The sequence below is a fragment of the Octopus sinensis genome, linkage group LG11 (assembly GCF_006345805.1).
Source record: "Octopus sinensis linkage group LG11, ASM634580v1, whole genome shotgun sequence".
NCBI classification, from domain to species: Eukaryota; Metazoa; Mollusca; class Cephalopoda; order Octopoda; family Octopodidae; genus Octopus; species Octopus sinensis.
In genome coordinates this window covers 75594142-75609410 of record NC_043007.1, presented here as the reverse complement: position 1 = coordinate 75609410, position 15269 = coordinate 75594142, and the positions used below count along the sequence as shown (strand labels likewise).

The window sequence follows — 15269 nt, the reverse complement described above, 5'->3', positions numbered from 1 at the left end:
CACCAGGCCCAGTCTGATCTGGCAGTGTTTCTACAGCTGGATGCCCTTCCGAACGCCAACCACTCCGTGAGTGTAGTGGGTGCTTTTTACGTGCCACCGGCACAGGTGCCAGACGAGGCTGGCAGACGGCCATGATAGGATGGTGCTTTTTACGTGCCACCGGCACGGGGACCAGACAAAGCTGGCAATGGCCACGGTCGGATGGTGCTTATATTTTAAAAAATTAATCATGTATTATCTTGTAGCTTCAAGATTTTGAAAATGTAACCATTTAATTTTAGAAGGACATTGTCGGGTAAGTGGGAGAGACTGGATCTGGACAGTTTGAACATAAAACAGGTAGACCATTAGGGCCGGATATGGCCAGTTTAAATGTTAAAGGGTTAAATGCTATGGAACAAAGAAAATGCAAGTGCCCAAAACTATTTATAGTCAGCTCACAGAATGCTATAATCAATTGATTTAATCTTAATGAAAACAAATTGATGAATCAGTGTGAAATTTGATTGTTGCTTTTAAAGTCCCTCAATATCAGGAATCAGATTTTTTATGCCAATGGTAAAACTTTATCCAGTTAGGCATCAGTCATTTTTGTTTCCAAATTGGTTTATGGTGTGCTTCAGTTTTTAAAATAACTGCTCAGAGAAAGAACTGCTGATAAGCAATGATGTCATCTCTCTTGCATGTATAGCTAAGTTAGGATACATTCCACTTGGATGAATATATTTTCTACAGAGGTCAAAACACTGACACATCTTTAGAATTAAATTTCCCTCTCAATGTCATCTCATATTGCTTCTCAGTCAATTCATTTTGATACTATTAGAGGGACTAACAAACAGCTACAACTCATTCTCAAGAAAATATCAACAAAACACCAAGAAAACTCTTTTCTCAGTCCTTTGAAATGGATCAATATCACTATATATTTCATGTGTCATTTGATAGTTATAATCCATATTATTTTAAAGAGATGAAATGGCCACAAAAAATGTTGAGATTATAAATCAGCCAGGCTCATTAAAATATGATGGATCCTTATTTCTACTTTCAAAGAATATCACCTCTTTAACCCTTTTGATGCCAACCTGCCTGAAACTGTCTCTGACTCTAGTACAAATGTCTTGTTTTCAAAAGTTCTGAATTAAAACCTTCCACCAAACCTCAGTCACAATTTATGTTCCTAACACTAGCTTAATGATAACTAAGTTATTTTACTAAATTTTTTGTTATATTTAAAATTAATTGAAAGAAACACAGAGCATCTAAACAGAAATATGGTAACAAAAGGGTTAAGGAATGAAAATACTCTCTAAAAATATAAAACTAAAATCTCATATGGAGATTTTCTAACAAGACTGATAAAAGTTTTGAGTTAAAAATTTTCACTTCCAGAATCATAAGAAAACTTCTCTTGAAACAAGAAATAAACAAATAATATATATACTCACAACCCAAGTTGCATGGACAGAAAAGGCACTAATTCCACCAAGTGCAAAGAGACATGCTGACAAAATGGCAAGGACCATGTAAGTAATTTTCTGGAAAGAAATGGTGAAGCATTTTCTTTAGGTTTTTTTTTATTCATTTATGCATGTTGGTGCACACAGGTACATTGTGTAAAGATGTGTGCATGTAAGAATAAAAAAGAAAGAGAAAATATATTTCTGATAAGAATTACAATTAAACAAGATTTTTAATATTGAAATTAAATCTACCTTTCAAAATTCAGTTGGGCATTACTGCTTCAAAAACCTTTATTTTCCTTTGAAGAACTCAGAGTGAAAACCAGTCGGAATGTAAAAGAAAAAGATTTAATATATTGAAATGAAAGCACTAGATCCGTTTCTCAATTGTCTTTCTTTTTAGAAACAATTGTGTTAACTTTGTGCATTTTCAACTGTCATCCATTCTTTTTTTGTTGTTTGTTTACACTACAGGCGACCTCAAAGACGTGTGGCAATGACCTCATCTTTGCGGCTGGAGATTTTAATGGGCATGCTGGGCAGAAATCTGGTATCTTCACTGGTGTACACGGAGGCCATGGTATTGGTTCCCAGAATGATGAGGGAACTAGGCTACTGGAGTTTTGTGATGCATGTAACCTTTTAATCTGCAACACTAAGTTCAGGAAGCCAGAGAGCCACCTGATAACCTATCAGTCAGGTGACTCTGCTAGCCAGATTGATTTCATCCTCACTAGACAGCGGGACGCATGGTTGCTCTTAAATACAAAGACCCTCCCAAGTGAGGAATGCACTCCCCAGCATAGACTAGTCATTAGTGACTTTTGACTTGAGACCAGAAGGATGCCAAGAAGCCAACCAATCCAGAAGAGAAGGATTTGGAAGCTAAAGAACCCTTCACATGGTCAGAGATTTAAGGACATCCTCATCAAGAAATTTGATGAGAGAGGAGGAGCTACAGTCCTTGGACATAGAACGTAGCTGGAAATTCCTATAGTACAGCTTACTGAGTGCCACAGACCAAGTCTGTGGATTGTGCAAAGTCCCTTCCAGACCTAGAGTAATGTGGTGGTGGAATAATACGTTAGACAAAGCCATCAGAGGAAAGAAACAGGCTTGCAAAGCCTGGAAGGGTGGGGCTAGCAGGAAACCGTACCAGATAGCCAAAAGGGAGGCTGGGCGACAGGTATACATAACCAAGGGTGAAGCAGAAAAGAAGTTTGCCAATGTCCAGTAACGTGAAGACCAAAGAACTGAAGTATTTCGGATTGCAAGACAGTGTGTGAGAGAAAATTGTGATGTCACAGGAGAGAAATGTGTTCGAATGGATGATAGTGCACTTGCTTTTAATGATTTGGAAAAGAAAGAGGCCTGAAGAAGCCATTATGAAACACTGCTGAACGTGGAGAATGAATGGGAGGAGGAGAGCCAAATGTTGATCCAGTAGAGGGACCAGCTATCCGAATAGCTAGCACCTTGGTAGATAAAGCAATTAAGCGTATGAAGCCAGGAAAAGCCCCTGGCCCATCAGGAAACACTGCTAAGATGCTTAAAACATCTGGTGGTATGGGCTATGGCCTAGTCACCCATATTGTAAACCAGGTAGTTCATGATGGAGTCAAACCCAATGACTGGCGTAGCAGCACCATAGTCAACTGCTACAAGGGTAAAGGTGATGCTTTAGATAGAAATAACTACAGGGCTATCAAACTGCTGGATCAGGTGATGAAGGTCACTGAGAGGGTCATAACCCAACTAATTACGGAGAGAGTCTGCTTAGATAAGATGCAGTTCGGTTTTGTACCAGGTAGAAGTACCACTGATGCTATACTCCTGGTACAGCAACTGCAGGAGAAATACCTAGCCATAGATAAACCCCTATATTTAGCTTTTGTGGACTTAGAGAAAGCCTTTGACAGAGTCCCCTGATCCCTTATCTGATGGATGATGCAGAAACTGGGGATTGACGAATGGTTAATAAGGGCTGTATAGGCCCTATACAGAGATGCCATTAGTAGGGTTAGGAGTGGAAATGAGTATAGTGAAGAATTCTGGGTAGAAGTAGGGGTCCACCAAGGATCAGCCCTCAGCCCCCTCTTATTCATCATAGTTTTCCAGGCAATAACAGAGGAATTCAAGATGGGTTGCCCCTGGGAGCTCTTCTATGCTGATGACCTGGCCCTCATAGCCGAATCACTACTAGAACTAGAGAAGAAACTTCAAGTGTGGAAGTAAGGTTTGGAATTGAAGGGCCTTAGAGTCAACGTTGCAAAGACCAATGTTCTAGTAAATAGGAAGGTGAACACATCACACCCCTTCAGGTAGTTGGCCCTGCTCAATATGTAGAAAAGGTGTGGGTAAAATCTCCATAAAATGTACCCAGTGTAAGCTATAGACACATAAGAGGTGCAGCAACATCAAAGGAAAATTAACTGGGAAGATAGCTTTCATGTGTAGCAGATGCACAGGGGCAATAAACACCACAGATGCTCAGAAAACAGATTCCATCACATGCCAGGGGAAGAAACTAGAAGTAGTTGATAGCTTCCACTACCTAGGCGACCAAGTCTGTAGTGGGGGTGAATGCTCAGAATGTTACAACTAGAATAAGAATAGCCTGGGCAAAGTTCAAAAAGCTTCTACCCCTACTGGTAACAAAGGGCCTCTTGCTCAGAGTGAAAGGTAGATTGTATGATGCATGTGTGTGAACTGCTGAAGTAATACATAGGCTCGAAAGATATGAAGCTAGCAAGATCCACTGAATGTGTAATGTTAGTGTGCACACACAACAGAGTGTAAGTCCCATGAGAGAAATGTTAGACATAAGCATCGGATGTGGCATGCAAGAGAGACTTTTGCATTGGTATGGTCATGTACTGTGGATGGACAAGGAGAGCTGTGTGAAGAAGTGCCACTCCCAAACAGTGGAATGAATCCGAGGTAGAGGGAGAGCCAGGAAGACATGGGATGAGGTGGTGAGACATGACCTTTGAACATTGAGCCTCACAGAGGCAATGACAAAAGGCCAAGACCTCTGGAGGTATGTTGTGACTGAGAAGAAAAAAATGTACCACCATCAACTTCAACAACTGGGAAGAAAATGTAAATAACTGAAACCTCTGGAGATCCAACATCTGTGAAGGAACAACTATATTCAAGACAAACAAATGGGAAAATGTGATGGAGGAGGAATGAAGTGCAACTCAACCAGACCAAATCTCTCCAAGGAACAACTTACCCAACTCACAGGAGATACTTCAAAGCCTGAATTAGACTCATGTGGCCACCTTTGAGTGCACCAACAACCCAACATGGACTAGTACGAATATCATCATCCTCTGAAGAAAGAGGGATAGCCATGACAACGACGACTACAGCAATGATTGTATTGAAGCTCAGCAGTTGTCATGTAGACACAGCTCAGTGATAGTTGTAATATTACAGTAGTTGTAAGGTAGAAAGCTGGCAGAGTCATTAGGATGCAGGGCAAAATATTCTAAGTTCAAATTCAGTCACAGTCAGCTTAAACTTTCATCCATTTGGGGACGATAAAATAAGTACTAGTTGAACACTGGGGTCAATGTAATCAACTAGCCCCACCTCCGTTTCAGGCTTTGTCTTTAGTAGAAAGGATTATTATTATCATTACTAAGGCAGAAAGCTGGCTGAATTGTTAGTACACCAGGCAAAATGCTTAGTAACATTTCACCCATCTTTACATTCTGAGTTCATAATTCTGCCGAGGTCAACTTTGCTTTTCAACCTTCTATGGTCAATGAAATAAATATCAGTTGAGTATTGGGATCAATGTAGTCAACTTTCCCCATCTCCCAAAATTTCTGACCTTGTGCCAAAATTTAAAACCAGCATTACAGTAATTATAATGCCCAAGCTCAAAACTAATTATGTTGATATAACCCATCATTGATGACATCATTGTTCAACAAAGGTTGTAATGGCAAAACTCAGTGATGTTTGTGATATCACTACTCATGCATCTACAGTCGTAAAAACTAAACAGTGAGTGCAGTAACACAACAGAATAGTGGCACATAATGTCAGATGAGTAGTGTATCTGGTGATAAAGCAATGATTGGAATGTCTTTATGGAGACCTGCCAAAAGTTAATCAGAAGATCAGGCAAAGACAGCTGTGACTGTATGGTCAATGTGTATGCCATTCTGAACTGGAAGCATTCAAATTAGTTTTCTAGCATCCACTTCATGATGATGTAAGAAGAAGAAAACATCATCACACATCGACAACTTGATTGCAGACACAAGCCTGGAATGTATCCAGGACCTCAAGACAATGATATGGGACCAAGAAGTGCAGCAGGTGGACTTTGTTATTGCAGCCCAGGTTTGGACGCAAACATAAAAAAAAAAAATGGTTGGAAAATGAACAGTTCAATATCAGTTACAATGTCACATCAGCAAATGTAATTAAACAGCAGTGGTTAACACAGCTTTGCAGTTTTCACTATATATATGACAGCAGTGAATACAATGATACAGCTCAATTGCAATAGCACAGCTCTAGTAGTGAAGACCTCATTCATTGATAGTTATAAAGACAAGAGGTCAGTGGAAGCTGCAATGACACAATTGCAAATGGAATGAAATAGTCTAGTAGTGGTTCTGTAGAAGGCCAACATTTTGGTACTTGTTTCCAATCAGGAAATTCTTTTTAAACAGCAACAGTAATTTTGGCAGAATTAAGTAGCAACATCAGCAAAAATCTAACCAATTAAATTTTGTGTAAACAAGTGCATAATTGAATAAGAGTTGTAAGACTCAGATCACTAGTTGTAATGGCAGCTCACAGCAGTGGTTGGCACAGCTCAGTGGTGCTTGGAATGATACACCTATGGTTGTTATATCAGCCCAGTGGTGATTGTAATGATACACCTCAGCATGGGTTGTAATGACACACCTAAGTGATGGTTGTAATGACACACCTCGGTGATGGTTGTAATGACACACCTCAGCAAGGGTTGTAATGACACACCTCAGTGATGGTTGTAATGACATACCTCAGTGTGTTGCTTTGACATAATTCAGCACTGGTAGTAAGGATAACTCAGTGCTAGCAAGGACATAACATCTGTAATAACACAACTTAGATGTAGTTGTAACAACACAAATCAGTATTAGTTTTCGAGATGTCACATCAGTGGTTTTGAGGACACTACAATGTTTGTAATAAACCAGCTCAATTGTTGTCATGACAGCTCAACAACCACTCTAATGACTCAGCTCCGACAAGATTCAGTGGTTGTTTTCATGACATAGATCAATGGCTGTAAGCTCACAGTAGTGAGGGCAATGACATATAGTAGATATGATATCTACGACTAGCAGTGGCCTTAATGAGCCAGCTCAGCAGCAGTTGTAATAATATATATCAACAGTGACATTAACAACATAGCTCAGAGGTGGCTGTAATGATACATATCTGCAGTAGCAAAAATGACAACCTAGAACTGGTTGCAATAGTAGTGTGCTGCTATAATTAAAACGAGGGCTGAACTACATATTTTGTCTTTTCTGTGATACCAATTATCTTTCTCACTACCTGGAACCACTTCACTTGACATTCATTCGTTGTCCTTAACATTGCCCCTCTCCACTCACATTTTACACTGACCACCCCTATCAAATTATCACTCCTCCCTCTCCACTGAATCATTTCCTGTTGACTTGCTCTTATCACCATACATCTTTCACTTATCCCAAATATTAACGTCTTTCCACTTACACTTATGCAATCTACCCATATCATTCCCCTTTCTCTTGTCTACTGCATTATTATAATCAAACTACTGCTCTTTACCTTCCTGTACTACCAATCAGTACCTACACCTCTTGACCTCCCCCTCTACAATTTATTTGTATCACTGATCACTTCACCTCACTACATTCACCTTTATATCCATCCCAAACTCTAGTTATCATTCACTTTCTTTTACCTTCCATCCAACTCAAATCTATCAGATTCCATGCCCACCTCAACCCTTGTTCATTATTCAGTATATTTACACCCCTAGCCTATCTCTTATCATTCCTCACACCCACCAAACATGCTTGCAGCCTCTACCCAGCCACCCTTCTTGTTCTTATCTCCATATTAATTACTCCCACCCACTCTTGAATATTGTGAGCAGCCATGTACCTCTTCAGCAAGAAACCTGTGCCAGTCCCGTCCCTCATATTCTTATCTTTCAACACTATGTCTCCTTCTCTACTCTAACACCACACAGTCATCAGAGATCTTGGTCTTACAGGCTACATAGCAACCTCACTGGTGCTGGTGCTACAAAAAGAAGAAAAGAAAAAGAAAAGCCTCCAGTAGGCTGTGTCAAGTGGTTGGCATTAGGAAAGACATCCAGATGTAGAAATCATGCCAAAGCAAAGACAATCTTCCAACATGTTGGATTCTGTCAAACTGTCCAACCCATGCCAGTATGGAAGCTGGGCATTAAAACAGTAGTGGTTATAAATAATGATACAGCTTATTGTTATTTGTAATAACACGGCTCAGTAACGGTTTCAGTGACTCAACAGAGGTTGCAATTACAAAATTGTTAGTACCATTTGTAATAATACACTCAGCAGCATTTATAATGACATACCTCTACAGTGGTTGTAATTACACACCCTCGCAGTGGTAGTAATAACATGCTTCTGCAGTGGTAGTAATGACATGCCTCTGCAGTGGTAGTAATGACACACCCCTGCAGTGGTTGCAATGACACACCTCAACAGTGGTTATAATATATATTTTATAGCAAAAATGTTTACAGTTTATTAGTCTAAAATTTTATTCTCAAACAGATAACAGATTTATATTTTTAAAATGTAATCCATGATTGAAGAATGCAAGACAGCAACAGCTTCACAGATGCTTGAAGAACCTGTAGGTGATGAATTTGCATTGAATACAAGATCAGATGAAACACAATTTACTTCAGAAAAGGTATCTTCATTATGTGTTGCAATCTAGGCTGTGTTTCACATACTTATCATTTGGCAAGTATAGTGCAATATATAATTTGCTGATGAAGTCAGGTTAAGTTTAAAAATTGTTTCTGAGTTGTCCCTTGCCAAAATATAAATAATATCAGTGATACTTCACAACAAGTTTATCTTGAGTTTATCCTGTTAAAAATTTTCAAAGTCACAAGAATCTAGTCCCATAATGATTGTGTTAAAGCAGAAAAGAAATGGATGATACAAGGAATTAGAATTTTCTCCTTTAATATGAATATAATCAAGATGAGTACAAATTTGTGATATGGTGCATTTCAGAAGTGGATGATTGATGCAATCCATGCAGTAATGTTGTACAGGAACTTAAGAGTTGATTGTAAGGATGTAGTTAGTTGTTGTCAGTGCCACCATCACCATTTAGTTAGTGTTCATTTTTTCATGTTTGAAGGGGTCAAATAGTTTATTGAGGCAAATTTTCTATGACCGGATGCCCTTCCTGTCACCAATCCTCACCTGTTTCGAAATATGGTAATACTCACCCATGACTGACATATGTTTTCATAAATTACTGGAAACAGAGGATGTTACTAGTATGATGGCACAATACATGTTTACAACAACCACACAATATCAAGACAAGGAGACACCAATTCACATGTATACAAATACATGAGAGGTGCCTTTCAATTTCCACAAGGCTTTAGTTGGTCCAAAGGTATAGTAAAAGATACATGCCAAAGGTGCCACACAATGGATCTGAACCCAGAACCAAGTGGTTGGGAAGTAAGCTTCTTAACCACATTGCACTGTCTCTGTAACAAAGTAACACACTGTTTATTTGTTATCATTTAATCCATTCACTGTTCTTAATTGTCAGATTCATATTTGACTTGACTTGAGACAGCATTGACTTGGGGTGGGCTCAGCTGGCTTCAGTCATCCTCAGTACTGCATCTCTCCCAAACGCCTTATTCCAGTGGCAACCACTCCTTATTCCAGTGGCAAATGCTGTAGATATGGGAGCCTAGGTTGGGTTCCAGATCAGCCTTGACTGTCATCAGCCAGGTTTTTCATTGTCCACCACATCGTTTTCGCCAACCCTGAAGGGGAGCTGGGGCAATTGCTTCGTAGATGAATTCTCCTGGCTGACGACAAAAGGCATGACCAAGCCAACGCAGACGTCTCGTTAGGATGACTTGTTGGAGGGAGGTGATTTTGCACTGGTGTCGCACCGAATTGTTGGAGACAAAGTGATGCCATCAAACAGATTCATATTTGTGCTGAATTCCATTTTGCATGACTTCTATTACAGAAAAATTATATAAAATATTATTTAAATTGTAGTTCTTAGTGATACATATTGGTTGTAGTGTGATCTTAGCTCTGATAAAACAGAACTTCAGATCAAAGGAATTCCAACCAGGACCATCCCTTTTTATTTCAGTGTATCCTAAGACATTTTTTCTGAGAAAGATTGAGTGTGATGACTGCTATTTTTAACAAGCCAAGCAGCAGTTTAGGAGTTTTCCCCATTTCTTTGTGAAGCATAACTATTTATTTCTGAGTCTACTACAGGAAAACTGAATGAGTATAGTATTTTCCATAGCTTTAGTATCCATAATTAGTAATAGCTGTAAGCTTTTTAGGTTTAATTAAACATTTAACAATTTGAATGAAAAGGATTTAGAATCAAAGAAATTTTTACCATTCTCCTGGTTTGTAATTCCGTATTTGACCTGAGACCAGCAAGAATTCCAAATATTCCAACCAAGATAACCTAAACAAAACACAAATTATACAATTAAATGTAATTCTCAGATGTGGTGGTGGTGGTGATGGTGGGGATATAATGTAGCGACTACTACAACAATGTTAGTCTCTTCCTCACCCCACTGTTGCTTCATTCCGTTTGCCAATAACATACCTTCTTCCATAACTCACAGCTGTATGTAATTTCTAAACACTACAGTTACATGATGGAGCCAAATTTTTTTTTCATATCTTGACATCTGCTGGTGGTTAAATTCATGTATCTGAAGATGATGATTGCTGCATAAAATCACTAGAACCCTTCATTGTGAAGATCAGTCTACACTGCAAAACTGTTCACATATATAGGACAGAGCTAGCGCTGCTATATGTAAACGTTACTGAATATAATGGAAAAAGAAATCTGGTTCATAAGAAAAGACTTCCTTTTGAACTTATTTCTATTGCTGGCTTAGATGCATTGTTGCTTCATGGAGTCTACTTAAAAAACTTGTACTAAATACATTTTCTCACAGTTCTCATTCAAATTGCTGGAACTTATTCTACATTACAGAAGTTCAAGCTAACTATCAACCACACTGTTTTCACTGGAATGGAAGGAAGGCCAAAGAAAAATGACCAAATACACATTTCTTAACCCTTTCCTGATTATTCTAATAATGATGATAAATATCCACTGAAAAATAGAACTCGTATTTTTTGCAAGTCACATTGTTTCAATAAATTTGATGTATTTCAACAAAAATTACTTTTAAACAATTACAGTCTTCAACAAAAGATAATTTAATGAATATATCTGATTTCTACAATAAAAGGATTAATTAATGCATTCAATACTGTTTAACTATAAAACACATCAACACTTAATATGAAACCATTTAGCATTAATCTATGGTTATTTGTATGTGTGTGTGTGTGTGTGTGCGTGTATATATATATATGTGTTCAGCCGAAATTGCGAGGATGATCCGGTTCTTGACTGAAGTTTAAAGGCTTCGAATGACCCGTCTGTGTTTTTTGTATCGTCTATCTGGATGTTTTGCGTTCTTGTCCCATTTTGTATTTTTATATATATATATATATATATAGCAGCGTACGTACACTTTGTTCTCTCTCTCTCTCTCTCTCTCTCTCTCTCTCTCTCTCTCTATATATATATATATATATATATATATATATATATATATATATAGGTAGGCACAATGGCCCAGTGGCTAGGGCAGCGGCCTCGCGGTCAGAGAATCGTGGTTTCAATTCCCAGATCAGGCGTTGTGTGTGTTTATTGAGCAAAAACACCTAAAGCTCCACGAGACTCCAGTAGGGGGTGGTGGTGACCCCTGTTGTACTCTTTCGCTCCAACTTTCTCTCACTCTTTCTTCCTGTTTCTTGAGTAACACTGCAATGAACTGGTGTCCCATCCAGCTGGGGGGAACACATACACCACAGAAACTGGAAAACCAGGCCCATGAGCCTGGCTAGGCTTGAAAAGGGTGCATAAATAAAAAAAAAATAAAATATATATATATATATAAAACAATATATATATAAAATATATATTAAAAAAAATTATATATATATATATATAGACACACACATGTACATATGTGTGTGTATGTGTTCTCATCACTGTCTTGTAGCACTTGGCAGTGAACCCATTCAGTGTATACTGGAGATCACCTTCTGACAAGCCAAGTAGCATCATGTCTGCCAACATCAGCTGGCCATTCCTGAACCCACCAATAAGGATACCACTTTCACAATGGCTGTGCATGTCAATTCAGTTCATAGAAATTATGACAAAGGAGCACACAACCCTGCCAAAATCCAATACTCAGATTGAAAGGTTTCAACTTAACCCACTTACCTGAATGCAAATATTTGGACACTTGTATAAGGAAGTTTCTCCTGATCAAGTTCCTACTTCTCGACACTGAGCTCACAGCACTGATACTACAGACGTGGTTAGAACATCACAGGAAAGAATTGCCAAACAGATTCCTCAAGCTGAGCCAACTGGCAGGCAACCTAGTGGTAGATGGTTGGATAATATCCATGGTCTCAGTTGGTCATACTTGCAAATAAAGCAGGAAGGTGTATTGACCATTGTTTCTATTGAGATCCTATGGAGCAGGTGCCTCAGGACTCTACCCACAATACACTTGTAAGAATAGCGAGTGAGGAAGAAAGAATGGATGTATATATTTTCCCATTCTGAGCTTTAAAAATTGGTAAAGTGTCACAGACAAGTGAACATTTATTTGGTATGATATGAATGAATTAATTTTGGAATCTTCAGTTTTCATGAAGAGTTAATATGACACTAGTAGGTACTTCATTTTTACAAACTTTTTACAATACCAAAGAGTCAAATGCATTTTAGTTATCTTACAGTTCTATTCAAAACTTTAGATCCCATTACATTTTTATCTCATTCTTAGTTGTGTAATAAAATATTTCAAAAGTACTTTCAATGTAGAAGGAACTAGTAAAATATAGTTTCAAATAAAGACGGTTTCGTTGTTTTCATTATCAAATATATTTTTGATTTTTTTTTCTTTATGACTAACATTCTGTGCTCTGTTACACATCTCTGAATGTAATATAAGTATTTCTATGATATGGGACTATTAATCCTACAGAAAAAAAGCACACCATTTCTGAGGAAAGTGGGGGTGTAAATGGTCTCTTACATGTATTTGTGCAATAGACTGAAAAAGAAGAGCAAACCTCTGTACTAATATGGAGCTATCATTCATAAGATGTATGAATCTGACCAGAGTGAAGAAACTGGAATATTTTAAATCAAATATCCAAATGGTTTCAAAGAAGAAAATAAAGCAACTTGTCAGATGAATGTCAACCCAAAGACAAAGAAAGATCTGGATAGGATACTGGAAGGGCATTATCCCAGTAAACAAATATTAATGGTTATCTACAGACTTAACAAAATTAGCTCCCTCCACAAAACATTTCAAGTTTTGTTCCTATAGTAGAAAAAGAAAATTATCAACAATGAGCTTTAACCCTTTCGTTACTGTATTTATTTTGAGATGTTCTGTGTTTCTTTCAATTACTTTATATATAACAAAGAATTTAATAAGATAACTTAGTTATCATTCAGCTAGTGTTAGGAACATAAATTGTGACTAAGGTTTGGTGGAAGATTTTAATTTAACACTTATGAAAACAAGACATTTGTACTCAGAGCCAGAGCCAGTTTCAGCCGGGTTGGTAACGAAATGCAGTATCAGGCTGAGAGAACTTCCAAACCTATTCTAAGCAGGGTTCCAATATTGTTAGCTATAAGCAAGTATTCCTAAAAGCAATGGCAGTTTAAGAATCATAGAGAAGGAAAATTTTGTAATGAAATGATTTATAAAATTTAAAAAATAAAAGAATGAAAATAAGTATTAAGACTGTCCATGTATTACAATATATTTTTAATCAGTATACAGTTGACATAAAAACCATTAACAGTTATGCAACTGTCCTTACTAGTTTTACAGTTCAATGAGAAAATCAGTACTTACCCATAGACTTATAATAAATGCTGGTGTAGAGGTTACAACAGACAAATTCCGATTATCACCGTACCGAAATAATTTTGTGGAATATCCCACCATTGAAATAATGAAGCATAGAACTCCAATACCCAAATGAAACGCTCCCGTTATGGTCATCGCTGTGTACTGGTACCCAACAATCATTTTCAATGGTTATGTGAGACTTGTCTAAAAATAAAGAAAAGTTTTACAAAGTCAATAAAAGAAAATGAACAAAGAGCAAACTTGAAGAGGATTTGGAAAATGTGAATGTTGGTTTTGTGTATAGTGTTAGAATAGATATAAATGTAAAATGAAAATTAACATAAATGGAACTACACATCATTATGATTATCTTCTATCTTTTACTTGCTTCAATATATATATATATATATGTATATATTAATCAATAAAAGGTAGCAAAAAATTCAAGAGAAATTTTTTCGCCACCAGCGGTCTAGTGAGAAAGAAAAAATAGTCAACAGACTATATAATGTACATTCAACAATAATATTAAGGAATGGCCTTGATAGGCCATTCGACTCACTAAAGCGAGCAGCCAAAATCAAACCGCTAAATAGTAGTAATTCAGAAATCAAAGGAAAATAAAAAACATTTACCCTTATCATCTTTGGACTATGCATAGTTTCGACGTACATTTTGGCAAACCAGCTTAATTAAATTAAATTAAATCAATTTACCACTGGCCCGTCTCATCGGCAAAGAAGCCAGGGGGAATATATATTCCACGAGGCAACAGCATCAATGCCTCGGGAATATATACTCTAAACTTACAAAATCTACGGTCATCGCGCCAACTTATCAGCAGCAAATATAAACTGCTGATTTAATTTCAGAATTAGCCAAAAAATCATTAATTAATCAATAAAGGGTAGCAAATAATTCACTTTATTGATTAATTAATGATTTTTTGGCTAATTCTGAAATTAAATCAGCAGTTTATATTTGCAGCTAAGTTGGTGCGATGACGGTAGATTTTGAAAGTTTAGAGTATATATCCCTGAGGCATCGATGCTGTTGCCTCGTGGAATATATATTCCCCCCGGCTTCTTTGCCAATGAGACGGGTCGGTGGTAAATTGATTTAATTAAATTAAATTTAATTTAATTAAGCTGGTTTGCCAAAATGTACGTCGAAACTATGCATAGTCCAAAGATGATAAGGGTAAATGTTTTTAATTTTCCTTCGATTTCTGAATTACTACTATTTAGCGGTTTGAGTTTGGCTGCTTGTTTTAGTGAGTCGAATGGCCTATCAAGGCCATTCCTTAAAATTATTGTTATATATATATATAGATATATATAAATACATATAATTACACAACGACCTCGAACCTACAAGAGAGACAGAGACAGGCAGAAACAAGGAAAATGCCACTTGCATTTGAACACTATGCAAATATTCTTTTAAAAAAACTTTTCTTTAATTTTTCCAAAATTTGGTTGTTTTCCATACTTACAGTTGAAAAAGTCTCAATA

General features: G+C 37.3%; 1 protein-coding gene across 2 annotated transcripts in view; it reads right to left on the bottom strand.

Moving 5' to 3' along the window:
• Positions 1 to 15269, bottom strand: part of LOC115217350 — a 58414-nt gene that overhangs the window by 18201 nt on the left and 24944 nt on the right. For both annotated transcript variants that reach the window (XM_036507735.1, XM_029787015.2), the window contains exons 2-4: positions 13759 to 13959; positions 10164 to 10235; positions 1452 to 1541 (exon numbers count right to left, since the gene is read on the bottom strand). In XM_036507735.1, coding sequence (XP_036363628.1) covers positions 1452 to 1541; positions 10164 to 10235; positions 13759 to 13935 — 339 coding nt within the window. In that variant the 5' untranslated portion in view covers positions 13936 to 13959. The remainder of the gene's footprint in view (positions 1 to 1451; positions 1542 to 10163; positions 10236 to 13758; positions 13960 to 15269) is intronic.